General features: G+C 48.5%; 1 protein-coding gene across 3 annotated transcripts in view; it reads right to left on the bottom strand.

Moving 5' to 3' along the window:
- Nucleotides 1-22338, bottom strand: part of nes (lysophosphatidylcholine acyltransferase 3 protein nessy) — a 78419-nt gene that overhangs the window by 10506 nt on the left and 45575 nt on the right. Inside the window, exons 6-12 of one of the 3 annotated variants that reach the window (XM_077655614.1) lie at nucleotides 21505-21525; nucleotides 15949-16056; nucleotides 14527-14597; nucleotides 13779-13887; nucleotides 9167-9253; nucleotides 8424-8590; nucleotides 324-630 (exon numbers count right to left, since the gene is read on the bottom strand). In XM_077655614.1, the coding sequence (XP_077511740.1) occupies nucleotides 324-630; nucleotides 8424-8590; nucleotides 9167-9253; nucleotides 13779-13887; nucleotides 14527-14597; nucleotides 15949-16056; nucleotides 21505-21525 (870 nt within the window). The remainder of the gene's footprint in view (nucleotides 1-323; nucleotides 631-8423; nucleotides 8591-9166; nucleotides 9254-13778; nucleotides 13888-14526; nucleotides 14598-15948; nucleotides 16057-21504; nucleotides 21526-22338) is intronic. The other 2 variants (XM_077655615.1, XM_077655616.1) reach the window with 2 other exon arrangements.

Below are 22338 nucleotides of genomic sequence, written 5' to 3'. Positions count from 1 at the left end.
TGCTATATTGAACCCAATATTTTCAGGAATTTTTGAAAGTGTTCGCTGAAATACCCGGTATATCTTGCACTCATACTGTTGTTCTGCAGACATCTAAACAAAGTGTGCGCAAACTAGATAGGATTCAATCATTTCTGCAGTCCACCCCTTACCTGACAGAAATGCAGATAATAGTGGCCATAATAATAATAGCCCACCTTAAGAAGTGGCTGGGGTGGGGGCCACAGCCTTGCCGCTGGCAAGCATAACATCCGAATAGACGAGCTTTTGTCGACCAATGGACTAAAGGGCATAGTACCTTACTAGACCTCCTCAGTGCTCACCTCGATGTAGCGCTGGTGCGAGAGCAGCACGAAGGGCACGATGCAGTAGCCGAACATGACAAGCACGTACACCTTGAGGAAGAGGAAGCGGGGCAGCCGCAGGTACGGGTGGTAGATGAGCCGCTTGAAGCGCGGCAGCCGCTCAATCAGCTCAAGGACGTCGCGCTCAAACTTCATCACAATGAACTCGTTGAAAAAGCAGACGTAGTAGCCCGAGTGCAGGCCGTGCCACAGCGCCAAGAAGAAGAGGGCACTCAGCTGCGACAGCTGCTTGTTGCCCAGGAAGCGCAGCCGCTTGAACACGTACCTGCGGTGACAGCATCATCAGCCCCATTCGTTTGTTTGGACGAATAGAAGACGTGAAGGTAGCCCCCACGGTTTACAAACAAACACCAGCGACACCCTGCGCTCACCCACCACCGCCCTGGACAGGCCCCCTTTCTGGTGGCGATAGCTAATAAGTAAACAGCAGGTCACATTTAAACTGAAGTTGTCTACGCAGTCGTTTGTGCAGTTGGAGGACATGGAAAAGGACCGTGGATTTGAGGTCGGTTGCCAATGCCCTTTTGGCGCACTGTGGCAGCAAGCAAATGCAGCTTGCTTGCGAACAGCGACATTATCACTGACATCACATAAAGCAACCCTCCGGGCCGCGCGTGGGAGTTTAGGTTTCGGTTTAAACTTTATAGCTTACTTCAAATTACACTTTGAGTATCTGAAGTAATGAAGTCACATACTCTGACGAGAAAGCCCTCAGCAATATATAAATCAGCCATTAACTAAGTGCACTAAAAAAATTTCCAAAGTTGCTCTTCAAGAAGCAGAGCTGTGTTTTAACAGCTCATGCAAGGGGCTCGCAACCCACAGATGTGTACGAATAACAAATTTTTTATTGCAAATTTTTGGTCCATTACTGAAGGGGCAAGGCGCAGCGTGCTGCTGGCGAAGCCCAACAAGACTGCGTGCAAAATGGACGCAACAGCAGCAACCTGAGCTACAACAAAGTGGTACCAACCTTTCCACACTCCCCCACGAAGACTAAGTGCCAGTTGTGGCATGTCAGCCCAAACGCAGTATTCACAGCAACATGTAGCCCGCTTAATCATACTGCGTCAGTTTGACTGAACTGCAAGCCCTGTGATGGGCCCAAACTAGTGATGCAAAACTACTGATAGTACTGTTGATACTATCGACAGCTGAATCACTACTACTAATCGTAAAAAAACTATTGGTGGTACACTAGCGATAAAAGTACTGAAATTATAAGGTCACGCAACATACTGCTCGTAAACAGTACAGCATAAACTCGGCGAAGTTTTCATGCATGTCCCAAGCGTGTGAAATGCAGGAGGCAGTAACGATGATAGGACTCTCCATTCTCATAGTCCACGCGTCACTGAGCACTACAGAAGTACCTTCCACAGAGTGATTGGATAAATCATTCAGCGTACTGCGAACGTCCTAGTTGTGCTGGCAACAGTGACCGGCACCATCCACAGGCTTCCAAGCGCCCAGAGATGCATCGTTGGGTGCTCCTGGTTTTGAGCCGAAATCGGATGGAATTATTGCTTCAGCGGCTGTGTTGGCCAACTTCCGTGCTCTTGGGAGTTGCTGCTTACAACACAGTAGAAGTTACCGGTTGTGCTTGTGTGGAATGCTCATCTACCAGATGCAGACAATGTAGCTTAAGATTACCGACACTTTGCAACCCATAAGCACAGCATTGTGGATAAGACTTACTTGTAGTTTTCTACCTTACATTTTAACCTGGGCTAAGTTCCTAGGGCATTGCACCCCTCCAAGATTCCACAAATAGGAAGAATTGAGCTTCCAGGTGGCACATTCGGTAATTTTCTTGCTTGACATGGCTCTCGCATTTTACTTCAGCCCTGGCTGAGTAGGCAAAGAAAAAAAGTTTCCGCCAGTCTAGAAGACTAAGTAACGAGCGTTTGCTGTTTGGTTTACTAGAATTGATATGACGTCCTAATCACGTGGTTTCACTTCTGTCCGCCACATTAGATTTTGACGGCATCATTGGCACCCGAATTTGGCCGCCATCTTGGATTATGACATCACAGTCACATGGTGGCCAGAGTCGGCCGCCGTCTTGGATTTATAAATGACGTCACCAATCAATCGCCAATTGGATATATTAGTAACGTCATCAATCAATCACCAATTCGATATACTAATGACGTCACCAACCAATCACCAATTGGGTTGCTACATCGATTTACCATAAAAGCCCGCGTATTGCTTCGTTATTGCGCCGTGGCTGCGGCTTGGATTCGCTACTCTCGAAAAACGACGTCACGATGTCGTTTCTTTGTTGTTGATCCTTTGGGTGTGAGAGGGCTGTGGTGTGTCGTGTGCCTGTTGACAACGCACGTGCTCAGATGTAAGCCACGCTTCGTGAAGTGGATGTTTTTTTGGGAGCAAGATGACAGGGTCTCGAAAACGGCACTCGGGTGCTTTCAAGCGAAAAGTTATTTTAGCTGCGGAAAACAACGGCAACAGTGCGGCCGGGAGGCAGTTTGGTGTCGTCGAGAGAAGCATTCATGAATGGAGATGACAGAAAGAAGCCCTTTTTGTATGCAGCGGAACGCGACGAAGCTTTCGCGGCCTGAATAATGGCGCATTCCTTGAAAATGAGCTTGGCCTGACGGAGTTCGTACGGCAACAGCGAGCCGCACATCTAGCTATGAGCGTGAATCTTATGCAGGCAAAAGCTAGAGAGCTTGCAAAAGAAAAAGGGATACCGCGCTCTACCTTCAAAGCGAGCAAGCACTGGATCCATCGCTACATGTGCCGTGCTGGCTTTTCACTACGGCGGCGGACCTCGATTTCACAGAAGCTGCCTGAAGCGTTCATAGAGCTGCTTGTGAGTTTTCAGCGCCATGTTATTTCTTTGCGCAAGTCAAAGAACTTTCTGTTGGGCCAAATGAAAAATGCCGATGAGACGCCGGTTTACCTGGGCATAGTCTAGACAAGTTAGCGTCCGGGCCACTGGCAACGAGAAGATGCGAGTTACAGTCACGTTATAGTGCACAGCAGATGGGCGCAAGCTCCCCGCTTTTGTGATCTTCAAGAGGAAAGCAATGCCAAAAAGTGAGGTGCTGCCGAAAAATGTCACCGTGAGATGTCATGAGAAAGGGTGCATGAATGAGGATCTAGTCTTGGACTGGGTAAAGTTCGTGTGCTGTAGGCGACCTGGTGCACTGTTGTCTTTGCCGTCCATCCTTGTGCTGCATGCGTTTTGTTTCCATTTGGCCGACACGGTCAAGAGGCTACTGTGGCACTGAACTCATAGTGATTCCGGGTGGGATGACGTCTCAACTACAGGCCCTTGATGTTTTCGTACACAAACCTTTCAAGGACGCAGTCAAGCGGTGCTACGCAGAGTAGATGCGCTCAGGTGAGCGTCCAGTGACACCAACCGGGCGGCTGAAGCGGGCTTCACCAGCCACGCTTGTGCAAATGTATCATGGACGCACGGGTGGCCATCCCAGAAGATCTTGCGTGTTGTTCTTTTAAGAAATGCGGCATCTCGAATGCCCTCGATGGCACGGAAGATGAGTACATTGGGGATGATTTGTCGGACAAGGAAATGTCCAAAGAAAGCGCTGGTGAAGAGGAAAGTGATTGATCTGAAGTGCGGGATGGGATTTGAATAAATGCCTTCTCTGAGCTTTCGTCACTCCTATTACACGCGGGTAAAACTTTTTTTTTTTTTCCATTTCGCGTCTCTACAACTTCACCTCGTATTATACTCGGGTTCGTATTATACACAGGTTTTTACGGTACTATGGGGGCCGCCATCTTGAATTCCTAGGACTTAAAAAATTTCGTGCCGAAGGGAGGTGGTAGGAGACCCCAAGAAATCGAGAAACGCGATGAGTAAGAGCTAACGCCCTTAAAAATTGTCATAGGAAAATTTTGGCAGAATATGCGGTACAATGCAACTGGGAAGCAGTCAGGAAATGATTACCCTATTTTATTGTTTTAGAGTATTCCATCATCACCTTCTGCTTTTTTTCCTGCAAGGCAATGGCCAGTACCTTCTGTTCTAAAGCCTGAAGTTTTCAGAAGGCCTCTAAGATAGCCTTCAAAACTGAAGAAGCAAGCGGTGTTCAGCGCAACCGGCGTGCTACCACCTGTGAGCATTGTCACATGGCTGGAAAATCGAGCAGCGTGCTACTGATATGCAACTGCCGCTTTTCGACCAAAATGATAGTGCAACCTTTGCAGCTCAAAAATTCACACTTGCAAGCCTTGAGGTAGCATGACCGTTAAGGTGAAAAAGCGAAAGTCGCAAGGACGGCTGCAAATACATTGCCCGATTTTGCAGCCTTCCGAGCACAAGTCCCAAACTGCAAACCAATGAGCGTGCCATGCTTTTTAACAATATCCTGTTTCAATAACGTACCGGTGTCAACTTCACGCATGGTTTTAATTTTCTCTCGAAGCGTTTTGGCACAGTAATTACCGCAGACAGTAGACACTTCTAAATTACTACACCGTGGCACACCACGCAGGTTGACCGCTACAGCTGCAACCAATTGCACGCAAAGGACACTGGAAAGCAGAGATAAAGACGTGCAGCAAACATCACCCAAAGATTTTCCAGGCCCGTCGTGGTTTTGTGCGCAACCACATGGTTTCAGAATCAGAATTCTGGAGACGCTGCGATGTGTCTGATTCACTGTATCTCGCTGCCAGTCACGTCGTCCATCGCTCAACAGCTAAAGCTAACCCAGCAGGCTACTGAAGCCTCCGAGTTCAATGCTTACAAGCAAGCCGGGTACAAATCTCGGAAGTCATGCAGTTAATTGCTGCTGTCATGCCGCTGCTAACAGAGAGAGAGAGAGTCACCTCCTCCGTTTACATCTCCTCCAAAGAGGCAGTGCAGCTTCGGGGGAGCATTTCTTGGTTCACCTTGTGCTCAGGCCCGCCCAAGACGCCACAGTGCGTAGTTGGAATTATTGGTGCTGCAAACAATTCTTGTTCAAATTAACGGGCTATGTTTTACATAGACTTCAATGGAGCATGGACGGACCAAGCCATGCAGTTTGACTTATCAAGAAATCTGAATTAATGAGGTTCGAATTAACGAGTTTTCTACTAACTGATAGGACAAGCACAACATATAGACAAGGCGGCCATTAGCAGCGCCTGAGCCTGTCTAGTGAGCCTGTCCTGTCCAGTCTCTCTTCTTTGCACTCCCCTTGTGCTGGGCAAACTTGCTACCCAGAAAGTTTGCAGAGCCCAGTCCTCAATGCCCAGGGGCAGATTGATGGGCCGCTCTTGGAGGGGTACAGTAGAATCACGATGATACGAACCTGGCTGATACGAATTCGTAAAATTCCCCGGTTGAACTGCATTGTGTACAATGGGCCACAATTCGGATGTTCCGAACACTGTTCCATGTCACGCCAGGTGATACGAACCTGATCACCACGACCTTCGAGCAATTGCCGGCACAGCGTATGCCAGTACCAGTTTGGGAGTCCACAGTAACAGGGTAGCTGATGAGGGAAGCGACGGGCGAGTGGAAGCTTTCTATCTTGTTTTTGACGGCGGCCTCTTCACCATTTTTTTTTACTTCATTTTTGCCCGAGGCTAGCACCGCCGCTTATTGGTCCATTCGCCCTGGGAACCAGCCAACCGAACCAGAATTTTTGGGTGCAGTCGTCCTCTCCACATTTCTCGCAGCTCCGCACGCCCCACTCCCCCACTCTCTGCTACAGCCAGCACACAGATCGTTGCAGCGGCAGCAGTTCTTACTTCTTTGTTCCCTCATGTGCGAAGACAGACTACGGAAGTGCAGCGTGTTGTTTGCATGTGTCATTTCATGAGCACCGATCACTTCAGCCCAAAAGGTACTGCAATCAGTACAATGTCAGCAAAGCGGAAGGCGCTGTCTTTTAAGGACAAATTGGATATTTTAAAGAAGGTAGACGAAGAGCCCATGAAAAGGTGCATTGACATGGTTAAGGAATTAGGCCTGTTGCTTTCTAAACTGTCTACGATGGTCGGTAAGCACGACCAACTTGTGCAGAATGTGCAGCACTTTGGCATAAACTCCAAAGAAGCAAAGACTGCCCACCATGTGAAATTAGAAGAAGTTCTCCTAACATGGTTTAAAGCCACCACGGCCGAAATCAACATTGCCGGAAAAGTTCTTCGAGAGAAGGCTGCAGACATCGCACTCACACGGAGAGTCGGAAGATTTTCAGGCCCCTGGCAGCTGGTGATCCACCAATTGAAGGCACGGCATGACCTCTCTTACAAAATTGTTTGCGGCGAAGAAAAAAAGCTTGACACCTCCGCCATTGAAGACTGGATGGCAACCACGCTGCAGTCTTTCATCGCGAGATGTGACGCTCGCAATGTTTTTAACGTAGACGAGGCAGGGCTATTCTACAACCTTCAGCCCGAAAAAGAGTCTGTGCTTCAAGAGCGGAGCCAGCCAGGGCGGACAAAAAGCAAGCAGCGTGTTACGGTACTGTTTTGCTGCAATGATGATGGGTCAGAAAAGACGAAACTGACCATCATTGGCTAGTACCAAAAGCCCCAACGCTTTAAGGCAGCCTGTCGGTTGCCCTGCATCTACAGGAATAATAAAAGGTTTTGATGACATTGGCTCTGTTTGTGGAATTCATCGCGTACTTGGACCATAGGATGTTGTGCCAGAACAGAAAGACTGTTTTGCTGCTGGACCAGTCTGCAGCCTACTCGAAAAAAATGATGAAACAGAGTGTTAAAGTGGTATTCCTGTACCCGAATGCTTCAAGTCATTTGCAGCCACTGGATGCTGGCATTATCAGAAATGTCAAGAACCATTTCAAAGGTTTGTTGGTGCACCGCCTCCTTGCTAAGATTGACCGCAAGGATGCGAATCTGAGGATTAGTCTTCTGGACGCTATGCATTTTATAGCAATGGCCTGGGATTGCGTCTCCCCTGCAACCATCGCCAATTGTTTCACAAAGAGTGGAACTTTTAAATCAACAGTGGCCACCACCTCGCAAGTGCCAGATCCGATTCCTCTTTGTCTGAAACCAGCTGGCGTTGACTGTAGTGCCAATGATTTCATCACTGCGGACGACGATCTCGCCACCTCTGGTCTGCGCACAGTGGAAGACATCGTTGCAGCCTGGACCAGTGATGAAGAAGAAGACCAGCCATTGACGACAGCAGACACTATGCACGCCCTCGATATTCTGCGGCGTGCTGTGACATCTGAGACTATGAGTGAGAACACAACAGCCCAGTTCTTCAGCTTTGAAAATTATCTGCTGGCCGACCTCACGAGAAAAAGATTAAAAGAACATACGTGACTTCTTTCCACGTAAATAAATGTTTTGTGCATGTCTCATGGTTTGGGAACGAATTTCGCTCGTTTTTTGGTGGTACGAAATTTCGGCTGATATGAATATTTTCACCTCCCATTGAGATTCATATTACAGAGATTCAAATGTAGTTGGGGGGAGGAGACGGGGGTGGTCAAGTTCGAAACTTGTTTCTTTAAACTTTTCTGGCCGAAAATTGGGATTCTGTGTAAAAGTGCTAACTTTGAGAGGACGCCCCCCCCTGCTTAAATTCGCCCCTGCGACTGCCTGGTGGCCATATGCTTTGTAATCCCTTTGAGAGGTGTCTGCCACTTCCATCTTGGACCACCATGGCAGATTGTGCCACTAAGCCAGGCTGTGGCACAGTCGCAGTTTCTGTCCACCCCCAAGTCATCACCACCAAGTCCACAGAGTATACAGCAGAGTACGAAGACCTCCCACACTGGTCTCCAAATCACCTATGCCTCGCAGCAATGTGACCACCCTATCGGCACACTCCCACATCGCACAGAACACTGGCACCTTTTGCGTCTCCCCTCCATCTAAACACAGCCACCACAGACAAGTGGCCGAGCAGTCTAAGGCCTGACAAAGTGACAGTGTGTCGTCAGCAATAAGAGCGCATTTAACATGTTCACTGCGTCGTGGGTCACCGGTAGGCCACGTCGTGTATTCACGCAGTGTGACAAGGAATACACCGAGTTGCAGGTGAGAAAGTGATGGCGGAGGAAGAGGAGGAGGGAGACCCACTGTGCAACCCAGAGGTTGGTGTTGATGTTGAAGGATTTGATGAGGTCGTCAAAGGTGGTGGCTGTCTCGTAGCGCCAGACCGAGATGTTGACGCAGCCGTTCCAGAGGTCATTGCCATTCTCGTCCCGGCCGTTGTACGTCAGGCCCGCCATAATGCAGCTGCCTTCCTGCATGGGCCGAGGGCAACATCTTTGTAGGCAACTGCTGGTCACGCATTGGTGCTAAGGTGTCAGTGCATTGCATGACTGCCTATTTAAGAAGCTCATCTCCTGACAAGCCCATTCACAGCGCTAAGAACTTTACTGGCCCCTTCATCAGGGGCATGGACTTATGGGTTGCTCTTGGAGGGGCAGTTCCATCTGAACCAATTATTTTTTCGACTTTTTTCATCAAAGAAATAGGGTCCAGCCCGATTTTCCAAGTAAAACTAGGGGGAGCGGAGGGGGCGTCGTTCCCCCTCCCCATAAATCTATCCTTGCCTTCTATTGGAATGCATATGTGTGGACATTTAAGTGCTGCTTTGTGCCAAACGCTGAGTCCATGCTCTGAAAAAGTTGACCAGTAACAAGTGTTCCAGTCACCATTAATGATAGGCACGAATGAGAAAGAAGGCGAGATTCGTGATGGACTAAAAACAGGCACTACGCAGACTAGCTGAATATTTGGATGGCAGGCATGCACAGCTGTGATTATTCTTTTACAACAGTCGTATCATGGGATTAGGAGAAGATGCCTCCACTCACCGAGAGTAGCCAGCAGGCGACGTACTTGTGCAGTGTGACCACCTGCCACATCCCCATGAGCAGCAGCCGCATGGCTGGACCATGGGCCTGCACAGCGGCAACACTTCAGCCACCAATGTTCCTTCCCTGCTACCTTATTGTCATGCGACAGTTCCTGAACTTCATCCATTGGCTGCCCTTCAATCCAACCGCTCTCCTTCTTCACTTCTTACAGGGGACTGGCATTCTCGTCAACCGACCACAGGCCTCGTACCCCTCAATGGACAAAGGGACATTACCTACAGCACAGCTGCAAATTCCTTCTGCCACGAGTTATTTCCCATAGCTAAGCAATAATATATTACATTCAATAATGATTCAGGGACACAAGAATCAGTTTCACACTTCAACACATAAAAAAATAAAGACACAGCAATTTCACAACCAATTTCAGAGCTGGCCAACAGGCACGAAATGGATCGCGTGGCGGACACAGCTGCATGGTTACCTGCAATGTTACGCCTACTAGGCTTATCAGCTGCTAGCAGTGAGCAAAATGCAGGCAGGTGCCAAACAGGCCCAATGCAGTGGCTGTAAGGTATGACTTTGTTTGCAGCATCAACCCCACCTGTCATTGCAGCAGCCAAACCCAGATGCAAATTCAAGGTGCTTTGTCAGAAGCTGATTTCCTTAACTGAAAATACACAAAAGGTATGCCATGTCTTTGTTGCAGTTCGGTATGGAGTACACTATTTTGACTGCATTCCGATTGCATGCATGCCGAGAATAGCCCACAAATTAAAAGCTCAAGAAAATAGCTTGCAAGTGCCGGTGGCCTTTACAAAGCACCAAGAATGAATAGATGGCTTAGTGCCACACACTGCACGCGAGGAAATAATAATGAACACAGAAGAATGCACACACTGCAAACTTCATCATGAACCAGGTCACCCTGCTCGTAAAATACAGCTTCGAATTGTTTCACAGCAGCCTATACAGACTTGGCTGATTAGATTCATATCTGCTTAAAATATCAGGTGTAAGGAAATGAAGTTTGCCTTTATTCGGTTGGTGTGAGGAACTAACCAGTCATCAGTAGTTAAGACATACCCTTCATTGCATTTTAATTTTGTAAGAAAGACACAAAGATAGAGATCAGAGGTTAATTACAATAGCCTGCTTGTCAGTGCTCCTCACATTAAGAGGTATCTCTTCGTATCTTGGCATATTTGTTTTTACATTATTTTCATGCCACCTTAGAAGGTGGCAAGAGCAAGGTGGCACGGAAGAGCCAGCTGCAACCTGCCACAGTTGGCAGGTGGCAAATGGAGAGGGACATCACCCTCTCCTCTTTTAAGAAAGAGGAGGGGGTGGCTACCATGGGAAGAACCCTGTCACCTGCCAAGGTTAGTTCACAGATGAGCCAGCTGCAACCTGCCGCGGTTGGCAGGTGGCAAATGGAGAGGGACATCACCCTCTGCTCTTTTAAGGAAGAGGAGAGAGTGGCTACCATGGGAAGAACCCTGTCGCCTGCCAAGGTTAGTTCATGGATGAGCCAGCTGCAACCTGCCACGGTTGACAGGTGGCAAAATGGAGAGGGACATCACCCTCTGCTCTTTTAAGGAAGAGGAGAGAGTGGCTACCATGGGAAGAACCCTGTCACTTGCCAAGGTTAGTTCACGGATGAGCCAGTTGCAACCTGCTATGGTTGACAGGTGGTGAAGAGAAGAGAGGGAAATCCCCTTTCTACTTGTATAGGATATGCGGTGTTGGATGTGTATGCAAGTGTATTTGTATTTTATAGTATTTCATTGTGACATTTTGTGCTCACCGTTGCTTGGACTCAAAGCGACTCTGCAGTATTGATGATAATAATAATAATAATAATAATAATAATAATAATAATAATAATAATAATAATAATAATAATAATAATGTGCATGGTAGGTTCACAATGAAGTTTTTAAAGGGACACTGAGGAGAAATTGAAGTAGGCTTGTATCGATAGAATACCAGCTCCTGATCACAAAAACGCCACTCTTACTAAAAACAAAGCTCTTGTAAGGTAGATAATAGCAAGAACCAAAATACAGGTATTGCCGCCATAGGCCAATCTGGCAAGTACAAGCGTGATGACGTCATAGGACAAGAGACGCCACCTTGGAAGAATTTTCCTGCCTGCATGAAATCTCTGAGGCTGACAAAGGAAGGTTGCATGGTTCAATATTGAAGTAAGTTTTGTTTTAAAACCGATAGTGCACTTTTATCAGACAAGGAAGACAGACAAAAGACAACCTGAATGTTGGAAGCAAAAAAAACCAATGCTTGGTGGCGCTACAGGCGGCCAGGAGAGTTTCGATTAGTTATGGCGCTTCGCGTCTATGAGCTTTGCATGTCCCGTGGTTTTGTTTTTGACGCGCCTCAATTTACAAGCGCCGAACAGCAGAGGAACTCCAAGTGCCGCTTCAAGTATTATTTAACCTTTGAAGTAGCCTGTTAAGGCTGGTCAGATGATCGCCCCGGTTGATGAAAAGCTATGCTGGCACGATGGTCAGTGACCATACAAGGCAATTCGCAGTATAAAGAGCACTTGTGCTTTCGCACACTCACCCGGCGAAACATTCCCGGCTGTGCCAGTCAACTTCAAACTACTTGACGGAAATCATTTATTAGGGACGGGAGACAAGGTACAAGGTAGAAAAATTGCTGATGGCCTAGCTCTGTTAGGCCAGGATATACGTAGCGAAAGCGCGGAGACTTTTGCATCGGAAGAGTGCATTCATTAGATGCGCCTTTATCCACTGTTAAAGCCTGAGCCGTTGTGGCAGAGTGGTAGCGTCTCCGCCTCAAATGCCAAAGGCCCTGGTTCGATTCCGAGCCTTGGCACAGGTTTTATATTTTATTCAGTGAGTGTGCGGGGGGTTTCAGTGGCTCCCATAGATGCAGCCACTGAATACGTTGGTTAGCAGTTAAGCGCAGGCTCTGTTAAGGCGCGTTTATACTCCGGCATAAGGAGCGCGCGCGCGCTGCACAGCGACGTCACGTCGGCCAAAGCGAGACCCTGTACACTCCAACTGCGCTTGACCGCCAATGCGTTCGGCGGCTTCGGCGCACTCTGACCGCACTGGCGGAGACCTGGAGCATGTCTCTATTTCGCGCCAAGTGCGCTAGCTGCCGCCGGTCCAGCCAGACCGGTTCGGCTCCGCGGCGATGTGCGCATTGTGACATCATCCAATAGCTTCGGCAGTTGGGAGGAACTGTTCTTTTCAAGCTCTCGGCTAATTTAATCCATTCACAGTACACATCTGAAGGTACATGCAAGTGGGTGAGAGAGCCTGATCCAGTGGACCCCGTACCTCCAGAAACATGCAGAAGCTGTCGAAGCGTTTTGCGTCGGCTTTACTTTCAAGCCGCCAACTTTAAAAGCGAGCGCCCTTGAGCACCCATCCGTTTTTTGTGGCAAAAAAATAAAAATAACCTGGTCCTTGCAACCGTGGGAGACGTCGACGCCGCCTGCTGCACCGTGCAACAGCGCTGTTCAAGGAATCACAATCCGTTAGCCCCAAAGCCCCGGCCAGCCTCCAATGGGAGCAACGTGCCGACCTTGTCCTCGTCCCTCGCGACTCCCCACACTGGGGTCATGATATTTAATCTGCAACGGCTGCTCACGACGGAAGGGGGAAATGACCCGCCGGCACCTACCCTAACTGCATTCCCTCAAAAGCATCACACGCTCTGTGGGGCTGAGGTCGCTGAAATGAAGACTGGCGTTTTTGCAAGAACTTCATCATCGTGTTCAGGAACGGGATCCACTGTAGCGCTGGCAAGACGCCGGTGCAAACGTAGATGAAGCGACGGTAGACCCCCGTGAGATGCCTTCAACGTGCGGCGGCGGTATCTTTCATTTCGGCTGCTGCTAGACTGCACCAATAGCCGCCAGAAATCATGGAGTCAACGTTCACATCAAGTTTCATGTCACTCTGTTCTATGACGTCATAGGAGTGCGTCGTGACGTCATAACAGTGCCCTGAGTTTGAATCGGAGTGGCGGGAAAAACCTTTTCAACTTCGAATCCAAATTTCTTTGAACTAAATGCATCTTTCGTTTCCGGACAAGCGGTAACAAAACCATGAAATGCCGAACTAGCAGGTTTTGCTAACAAAAAAAAATTTGATACAGTTCTCCTCACTGTCCCTTTAAGCATGACATTGTGACAGCTAATGGTGACTAGTTGTCTTCTAGGTTTTTCTTTTCGCTGCTGAGTGGGCTTCCAGTGGGCACAGAAGGTGGATGTAGGTGGGTGGTGGATGGCGTTTCTCGAAGGTGAAAGTGGGCAGAGATGGGAGTGGGGCAGTGGATCAGGGATGGGCAGCCTCTTAGGACGCAGTGGAGAGGTGGCTTCTGGAGAATGGAGGCTCTCCCTGCTTGGGCTGGAAGCTTCACTTCAACAGATGCTGGTGGGGGGGGGGGTGAGAGCATATAACTTTTTTTTGCTGCAAACAGAGAAAGCAAAAGAAGCACAAAAGAAGCACAATGTCCCAATACACGGAACGTGAGTGGCTGAGCCCCCACCCCATATGGTGTCTTTACAGGCTACAAAAAGGCACAGCCTGGCGCAGTGTAGAGCACTCACCGCATACTCGTCCGAGAGCAGAAACTTCTCGTCCAGGTGCCCCGAGCCGACCAGACTCAGCAGCAGGCAGCACATGCCCAGGGCCAGCCGAGACAGCGCAGGCACAATGCTGCGCACATGCAAGGCACCACATCACTCACTGTCAACATAGAACACGGTGGCAGCACTGCAAACACCCCACCACACACACCAGCACAGAAGCTGACAGTACAGACAGCAACGCAGGCAAGGAAAGCCAGCACTTTCTGTGGCTACCATTACCCACAGGGAGCAAAGACAAAAACACCTGCCCCTTCACCATTACCATGAGCTTTAGCATGAGGGATTACCATCGAAGATGATGATAATCTAAAACTGTGAAACACGGCTTCAGACTTGACATGAAACAGCTAGTGTCAGCAGCAGACGCACGTCGCCATACTGCAAGCTGCTTGAAGAATTAAATGCAGTGACGGAAAAAATGTGTGCTGGAATCTAGTGGAAATGATGCATGTAAAGCCAGCACCCGCCACCAAAGTTGTCGAAAGACGGAAACCAGCCAGCCCTAACATGTACGCAAATGCTTTCCATGCACAGATTGCACCTAACGGCATAAAGCAGCAGCGTCTCTGTGCACAAGTTGGTCCTGTAACAAATTCTGCTCCTCATCAAGGCAGCCAGGGTGCCACTGCCAGGAATAAAGCGCCATCGGAACCAAATATGAGAATGCAGGTGCAGCCTCGCAGGGAAGCAGCCGCAAAACACTCACCAGGAGGGCTTGACGGCCTTTCCATGGAAGAAGTGGCCCTGGGTGAAGTCCAGGTAGCGCTTCATCGGGAACTGCACATGCATAACGGCACAAGGTTCTGAGGAGCTTGCCAATATATTCTCCCTTCGCATCTATAGTTGGCACAATGTAGCTGAGATTTGTTGGGCCACAGCGCTGATGGTAAATGCCTTTTCAAAATTCTAAAAACGGATATGAATATTACTCATGGTGGGCTACATGCCTCTCAATAAATAAGTAGGCTAAGGGTAACAGAAAACAAGTTTACTATTCAATGTCAGTTAGCCAGCTTACTAGTTAGCATGCCTTAGCTGTATTCTGATACGCTACACCTCTGACAATACTATACCAAAAAAAATAATCAAAAAGCGTTTTAAAAATTGCAGAACATCTTACACGAAACACCTGGAATGCCACCTTCCTTACAGACTTGAATTATGAGCAATCTTGCCTTCAATTTCGTCCACTGTTTGATTTCAATCAACTCAGTCAGCAGCAATGTCTCTTGTGCATGTATACAAACTCTGTCTTAAATGAATAACTGAGCCCTCTTTGTCAGCTAAAGCACTACTTGCCACTCTGCCCTCAACCCTACAGTCAGACTCTCCTTTCCATATCAAAAACAAGACTGCACAAAGGACAGCAGCAAAGAAAGCAGTGCACGTAATGAGCACTCTCTGTTGTTGCCTTGCTGTGGATTAAGGCAGGATGCAGCTTTCAGCAAAATTTCTTTATTTCTTTATGTATTTCATAACATCTTTTGAGAATATCAGAAATAATTTCATCACTACTCTCATAAAATTTCGCTGCTATATCTCCGAAAGATTGTTTTCTAATGCATATTATTTCTCTGAATAACGTAAAAAAGGCTGCAGAGTTAAGAAAACGTGGCAGAAGGCTGATTCAACTGCATTCCTACTGATGAGCCACAGGTCAAGACATTCATTTTTTTCAGAGAATACAAATTTTTTTGTTTTCAATTTTTGTGATGTCCACTGACATATCTAGAGTGAGCAGAAAATTTCAAACAAAAATTCACAAATTTCAAAACATATAACACCTTGACCTGCAGTAATGCTGTTATAAATGCAAGAAAACAAATGAAGTCAGAAAACCGAAATGAAAAGAAACTCAGATTGTTAGAGCATATCCCCGCAATGAACAGCTGCCATGGTTCACATCTTTTTCAAGCACTTGCTGGTCAATTTCAGCACTCAAACTTCGGGACAGCATAAAAAGCAAAGTATTCAAGCAGTTACAACAACCGTCAAAAAATCAATTGGCCATTTTGTGGGATTTAAAAGTCATGTCCTCCTTTAAGACAGTTGCACCATCAGATTTCAGCCAGCATCTGTAGCCACGACAACAGACTGCCGAGTGATGGACTGGTGCCGAGAGACGTACCTGTGGGCCGACGAGGAACCCGCCAAAGAAGTAGGAGTGCCCCAGGACCTCGAGGAAGGTCGGCACGTTGGCGAGGGCAGTGCGCTTCTGGTCATGCGGCAGCGCCTCCTGCACATGCACCACAGCCTCATTTTACTGAAAGGTGGCACAAGCAGCCCCATCTGCAGCACAGAGTCCTACAAAACTAGACATCAACATCCTTTCCATGGAGCCTCATTTTTGCAGCAGTTTTGCACTGGCAGCATGAGCACTTAACCCAAGTTCAATTTAACTGAAATCAGTGGCCCAAGTTGAACAGGTCGAGCCACAAGACAGATGTCGATGTCATGGGATGCACTTGAAAGCCTCTTAAGAAATGTGCTTCCTTGAAAAGATGTGTGCAGTAGAAAACTACTGTTGGCTCTTGCCTAGTTAAAAAAAAAACTAGCTCTTGAAACCATATCCGTTGCAATGTTCCAGAAGGGTCACCTTTTTGCCATCTCCTATGTTCCTGCAAGAGCCTCATGGGACAAGCTGTTACATGCTCTACACATGGCATTAGCAGCCAATCCACGGCAGCCTCCCAACGACCTCGTAAAGAATTTGGGGCCTTCTTAACAACATTCAAGATGAAAATGCGACAGCATTTGGAAGTTGGCCAACCACCAAATGTTCTAAAGCCCTCTGCCAAATTTTGGAAGTAGGCCTGGCCTAAAAATGAATTAAGGTGGTTTAGTGGGTATTCCTAGGTGGGTTCAGATAGACTAATGGTGATTTCTGGGTGGATTGAGGTGGATTAAGGTGGAAGAGTGTGTCAGGTTAGTTTAATCCCATATGATAATCCAATGAAAGGTACTCCAACGCTCTAGTCCTCAGATTTCCAAATTCAGTGGTTCTGATGACGTGACGACCCTCTCAAGCAATCAGGGAATTTCATGAGAGAGAAACCTGGTGATTTTTGCAAGACAACCAAAATGCTATCGCATTAAAAAGTTGCATGGCAGTGTTTGACTCCAAGTGTAACGCATACAACTCTCTAGATCAAGACATGTCCCACAGGACTCTGTACAAAGCAGTTGTTGCAGCAAAAAAGCAAAGTGTCAGCGCTGAAAGCAGCAGCACAATGTCAAAGCCAGCATGTAAAAGCGGGACACCATAGAACACACGGAAGGAGCGCACTGCCACCCCAGCCCAAAACACAAGCAAAGCAGCAGCAGCAAACAATTGTGGTACATGATGTTCCAGTCCACCATCTCTGATCCACCACAGTTGACAAGACTGCAAAAATGAGGAGCAAATGAAGTACACAGTACATAAACAAACCGAAAGGGACCACTTTCACAGTTAAAAAACATGACATACACATATACAAAGGCCAAGGCAGCTTTAAGCTCATCATGTGAACAGCACGCCCTACTATAAGGCAGAGCGCAGCATCAGCAGCACAACTGCAAACTTGGCAAGAGCGCAACACAAAACCCAACTACCACCATGACCCATGTGCAAAGGTCAATGCCCAACCTGAAACATCTATGTCTAATGACCAGTGCAACATCTTGCTCTAATGCAGCATTTTGCCGCCTGTGGCTTCTTTCCATCTCTGCTACTTAAAAGCATCCATCCAGAAAAGGGCATTCACCATCCACCTGCAAGCTGGCAGTGTTCCAGTTTTTCAGGAAACCCATGAGGCAAAAGTTCAACATGAGTAAAGTTTTCAATACATTTTGCTTCCTAAAACCTTTGTAGCATTATGCTGTTACTCTGACCCCATGCACCACAACCCCACTCATCTCTGCAGTATGCTTCTCCTGGGTCCCTCAGCGGCCAAAAACCGTTAGCGCATGCTGGATGTGACCTGATCACCATTCCGAGCGGATTGACATGATTTGTTCAGCAGCTGAAGATGCGCTGAACGAGCCACTCAAAGACCCATCGGATCGTTTTACAGTGAATGATTCCAGCAGGAAAACCCGAAGACACCGACTGAGCAGCTGAAGCGCGCTTCTTAGAGTGAAGTGGCGCAATGGGTTGTTGGTGCCTGGTACGGGCCGCAGTCGACGTGTTCTGTGCAGCGTTTTCCACGTGCAGTATGTCGGCACCACTTCTGATGACCAGCAGCAGCAGTGACTTGTGAGCCAAGACTGTATCCTTCTCAGAAGTGATGAGAAGTCGCAGCAGGTGCCACGTAGACAAATGTAACTGTTTCTTTGCATGACCCGGTCTTCTGAAAACTTTATCGGCAAGCTAGGACAGCAGAGTGAGGAAGCGTCTAAAATCAGCAATGTGTGGTATGAGGTTGTGTTTCTTGAGTGGCCAAATCTGTGCTGAAGCCACGTCGCCGCTTCCATGATTCCCACGCACCAATGTCGCACAGCTAGCAAGTACAGTGAAACCTCATTAATTCGAAATCGCTTAATTCGAACTTCCGGTTAATTCGAACTGACGGCCGGGTCCCGGCAAAGCCCTGTGTATTTCAATGGGTCAAAACTCCCGATAATTCGAATATGCCGGTATCCACGTCAGTTAATTCGAACTAGGCGCCGATGGCTGGCATTGCTCCTCGCATATAGAAGTCACCTCGTAGCAAATACAATGCGCTGAAAATTTTAAAAAAATGCAGAATGATGAGAAAAAAATAAGCCAGCACGCACGAGGTGAGACGTGAATTTCGTTGCCCGAACCAACCCTCAGGTGCACGCCGTAGCAGGTTTTCGCTGCCGGAGCGTCACAGCATTGGCTTGTCTATTTTTGGCTGACGCGCGGTCACGCGGGTAGCCACACTACCGCGGGCGCCGCCTATGCTCCGGCCACGGTGGCTCCGGCGTAAGCCGTTGCAGGTTTCCGCTGCGCCGAGGCGGTCGTGACCATTGGAGACGCACGCGACCATGGAGGAAGGAAGTACTCGGGCGAGGCGGTTACGTCACATTTTTTTGAAGGCGCGCTTTTTTTCTGATGGAAATAAACGTTTCAATCAAGCGGGCCTCCCCTCCCCGCTCCCCCGCTTCCCTCTACTTGGGCGCCGTCCCCCAGCGCGCCTGCCCATGCAGCAGACGACGCCGCTGCGCCCAGCGTTCTATTGGCTGCGCCGTCGGCTAAACTCTCCCAGTAGCCCTTGCAAGAACGCGTGACTTCCGGTACCCTTTTATTGTGCAGCTCGGGAAGCGAAGACTCTTTCCTTTCCTTCATCCTGCACGCAGCACCCGGCCCCTCTTGCGCCTAGTCTTTGTTGCCGCGGTGTCTAGCGAAGTTTGTGTTGCGTGATATTCCTCATTTGTTTGGTATCTCGCTGGTGACGTCTCATCGACTGTGGCAATCATGGCAAACCGAGGAAAGTACTCCGCAAAGGATTTGAAGACGAAGGTGGAGATATTACAGGAGGTCGAACGTGGTCTCCTAACAAAGAAAGCGATCGCAGAGAAGTTTGCAGTCAAGAAAAGCACGCTGTCCACATACCTCAAGAACAAGGACTCGATCTTCAATGCGTATCAAAAGGAGATGGAGCCCTCACGGAAACGACTGAGAACATCGGCTCATCCAGAGATGGAGGATGCTGTAATAGCATGGATTAAGGATGTTCGCAGCAGGAACATTCCGCTAAGTGGACCAATAATTGCCGCAAAGGCAGTGGACTTCGCCAGCCAGGTGGGCATAAGTGACTTCAGCGCGTCGGAAGGCTGGTTGCCGCGTTTCAAGGCCCGTCACGGACTTACGTTTAAAAGCGTTTGTGGAGAGGCAGCCGCAGTCGATGAAGAAACGTGTCAAAATTGGATCTCAGGTCAACTAAAGGACTACCTTGCCGATTACTCGCTCAGCGATGTGTTCAATGCAGATGAAACCGCGCTTTATTTTAAGTTGCTGCCGAACAAGACTGTCAGTTACAAAGGCGACACGTGTTCAGGCGGGAAGAGAAGCAAGGAAAGAGTGACGGTGTTGGTGTGCGCAAACGCGACTGGCACGGAACGGTGCCGCTTGCTAGTTATAGGCAAAGCAGCGAAGCCTCGCTGCTTTAAAGGGCTAAAAACTCTCCCTGTTGATTACACTTTCAACAGAAAGTCGTGGATGACGCGAGCAATTTTCACGGATTGGCTGCGCACACTCGACAGGAAGTTCGCGGCACAGAACAGGAATGTTCTGTTGTTCGTCGACAACTGTTCAGCCCATTGCGACATCAGCGGACTGAAGGCGATCCGTCTGGCATTTCTGCCGAAAAACACTATGGCTGTGCTGCAGCCTATGGACCTTGGGGTTATTAAAAACCTCAAAACACTGTACAGGCGCCACCTCCTAGAGCGGATTCTTGTGTGTATGGACAGCGGCAAATCGTACGACGTCAATCTCCTCGGAGCCTGCCACATGCTGGCAACATCGTGGAATGCTGTCAAGGCGGACAAAGTCGCGAACTGTTACCGAAAGTGCGGCTTCATTGAAGGCCCAGAAGCCTGCAGCACGGCAGAGCTGGATGCTCAGTGTGATGACTCTGTCGCGCTGCACCCTGCCTACGCTGCTTTATCGGAGGGTGTTGACTTCCAGAGCTTCGTAGACGTTGACAGCGGCGTGGAGACATCGGGGCCGTTAAGTGATGCCGAGATTATTGAAGCGGCCTGCGGTGACCAGATGCCGCACAACTCGGGCGCGGCGAGCACAGCTGACAGCGACGACGAGTCCGACGGAGGCGACGATCCATTGCCACCCCCGAGTGCATGTGAAACAGCGTCAGCACTCGATCTGGCTGCGCGCTACTTCTCCGCCGATGATAATTCGGACGCTGCGTTGGAGCTGTTGGGCAAGTTGCAGACGATGCTTGTCGAGTCATGGCAAAGAAAACGAAAACAAATGCGCATCACGATTATTTTTCTCTTTGATATGCTTTGCCAATCTGCTGTTAATAAACATGTTTTTGAGGCATAGTGTCATATTTAATCATTAAGCTTGCTGCTTACGCGAATGCATTTTGATGTTAGCTCCAACCGCATAAACAAATGAACTTTATTTCCTTCGACATTTGGGCTCTATGATTTTAATTCGCGCAATCGCCCGCCGCAAATGTGTAGTAGCACGTAGTAAGAGATAACGATCTCAGATATGCCTGTTTTAGCTTCGGCCCGTGCTGCCGGGCGTGATGGCCGCTTTTTTTAGCGCCCGCTCGTTAATTCAAACTCCGCTTAATTCGAACAATTTTCCGGTCCCCCTCGAGTTCGAATTAACGAGGTTTTACTGTATAGATGCAACCAATTGCACAGGTCTAATCCAGAACTTCATAGTTTTCAAATTGCTCAGCTGACAGAAGCAGGTGTCGACGCATCAGCAGAGCTTCACAGTAACTTCCTTCGGGTGCTCTGTGCTGTAGCAGCAACTGAATGTGTAGGTGCTAGGCAGGAAGGCACCTGCTAACTGTGCAACTGTGCCATGTGGCCGCAGCGATAGCTCCCCGTGCGTTCCCCAAGCACTGCAAGCACACAGTCAGTAGCCATGAGCGGCAGAGAGATGCACGACTGTGCAAAACACGCATAAGCAGCACAAGGGGGCGCTGCAAGCAAGCGTGCGAGAGTCAGCCTCACAAGGAGAGGGGCTGCTCACCTGCTGTTTTCCACTGGGCTGCTACCAAAGTCAGGGCACACATGGGAGAAGAGAGAGAAACGAGGGCAAAGTCACTGTGCACCCAACTGGCCACAGCATGCAACTGCAACCTCCACAAATACATCGCAGAGGGCAGGGCATCCTCAGCTGCACTCTCGTGGTACCCCACACTCCACCGCATCTCCACAGGGTGAGCTGTGGTTTCGTGCCATTACGCAGAGGGACAACACTTGCAACTGTCTCTTCAGTTTTGGGACCCAAACCCAGCATGTCACACAAAGCTTCCCCTTGCAAAAATATACAGCCAACTGTGCGCTCACTTCTGAAAACAACAGTGCATTGCCTATTTTGAGTTCATGACAGGGGGTGTCAGGAGGCTCTGACACCAGTCACAGCCAGAAAGTTTCAAATCGACATTAGCAAGGATGCTGTTGCCGGTTGTGCAAGGCAAGCCTGGCTAACGCATGCAAAACAACCTTGACGTGGGACTGTACTACCTTTAGGTTAAAAGGAAAGTGCGAACCCACATCAAGGTTGTAACAAGACCCTATTATTTTCCAATGGGCACGATAACAACAGCATGAGACCAAATTTCATTGAACAGTCCACGGCAGCAGAAAAGAAAAGCAGGAATCACACTAACAAGTATACCGTCCATAACCCTTTCTTCCACATTTGTTTAAAGGCCATAAAAAAAGCTGACAACCATTACATGTAGCTTAAATTAACTAAAGGCTAACAAATTGTGTCTGCTCAGAAAGCAGAGGCTTGTAAAGGCCTTGCAATGCAACTAGTACTTTGATGCTGCAGCCGTTCCACCAACACTGCAGAGAG

The sequence above is a fragment of the Amblyomma americanum genome, chromosome 2, assembly GCF_052857255.1.
Source record: "Amblyomma americanum isolate KBUSLIRL-KWMA chromosome 2, ASM5285725v1, whole genome shotgun sequence".
Lineage (NCBI taxonomy): Eukaryota > Metazoa > Arthropoda > Arachnida > Ixodida > Ixodidae > Amblyomma > Amblyomma americanum.
Note: the sequence above shows the minus strand (reverse complement) of the source record. Positions and strands in the feature narration are given on the sequence as shown.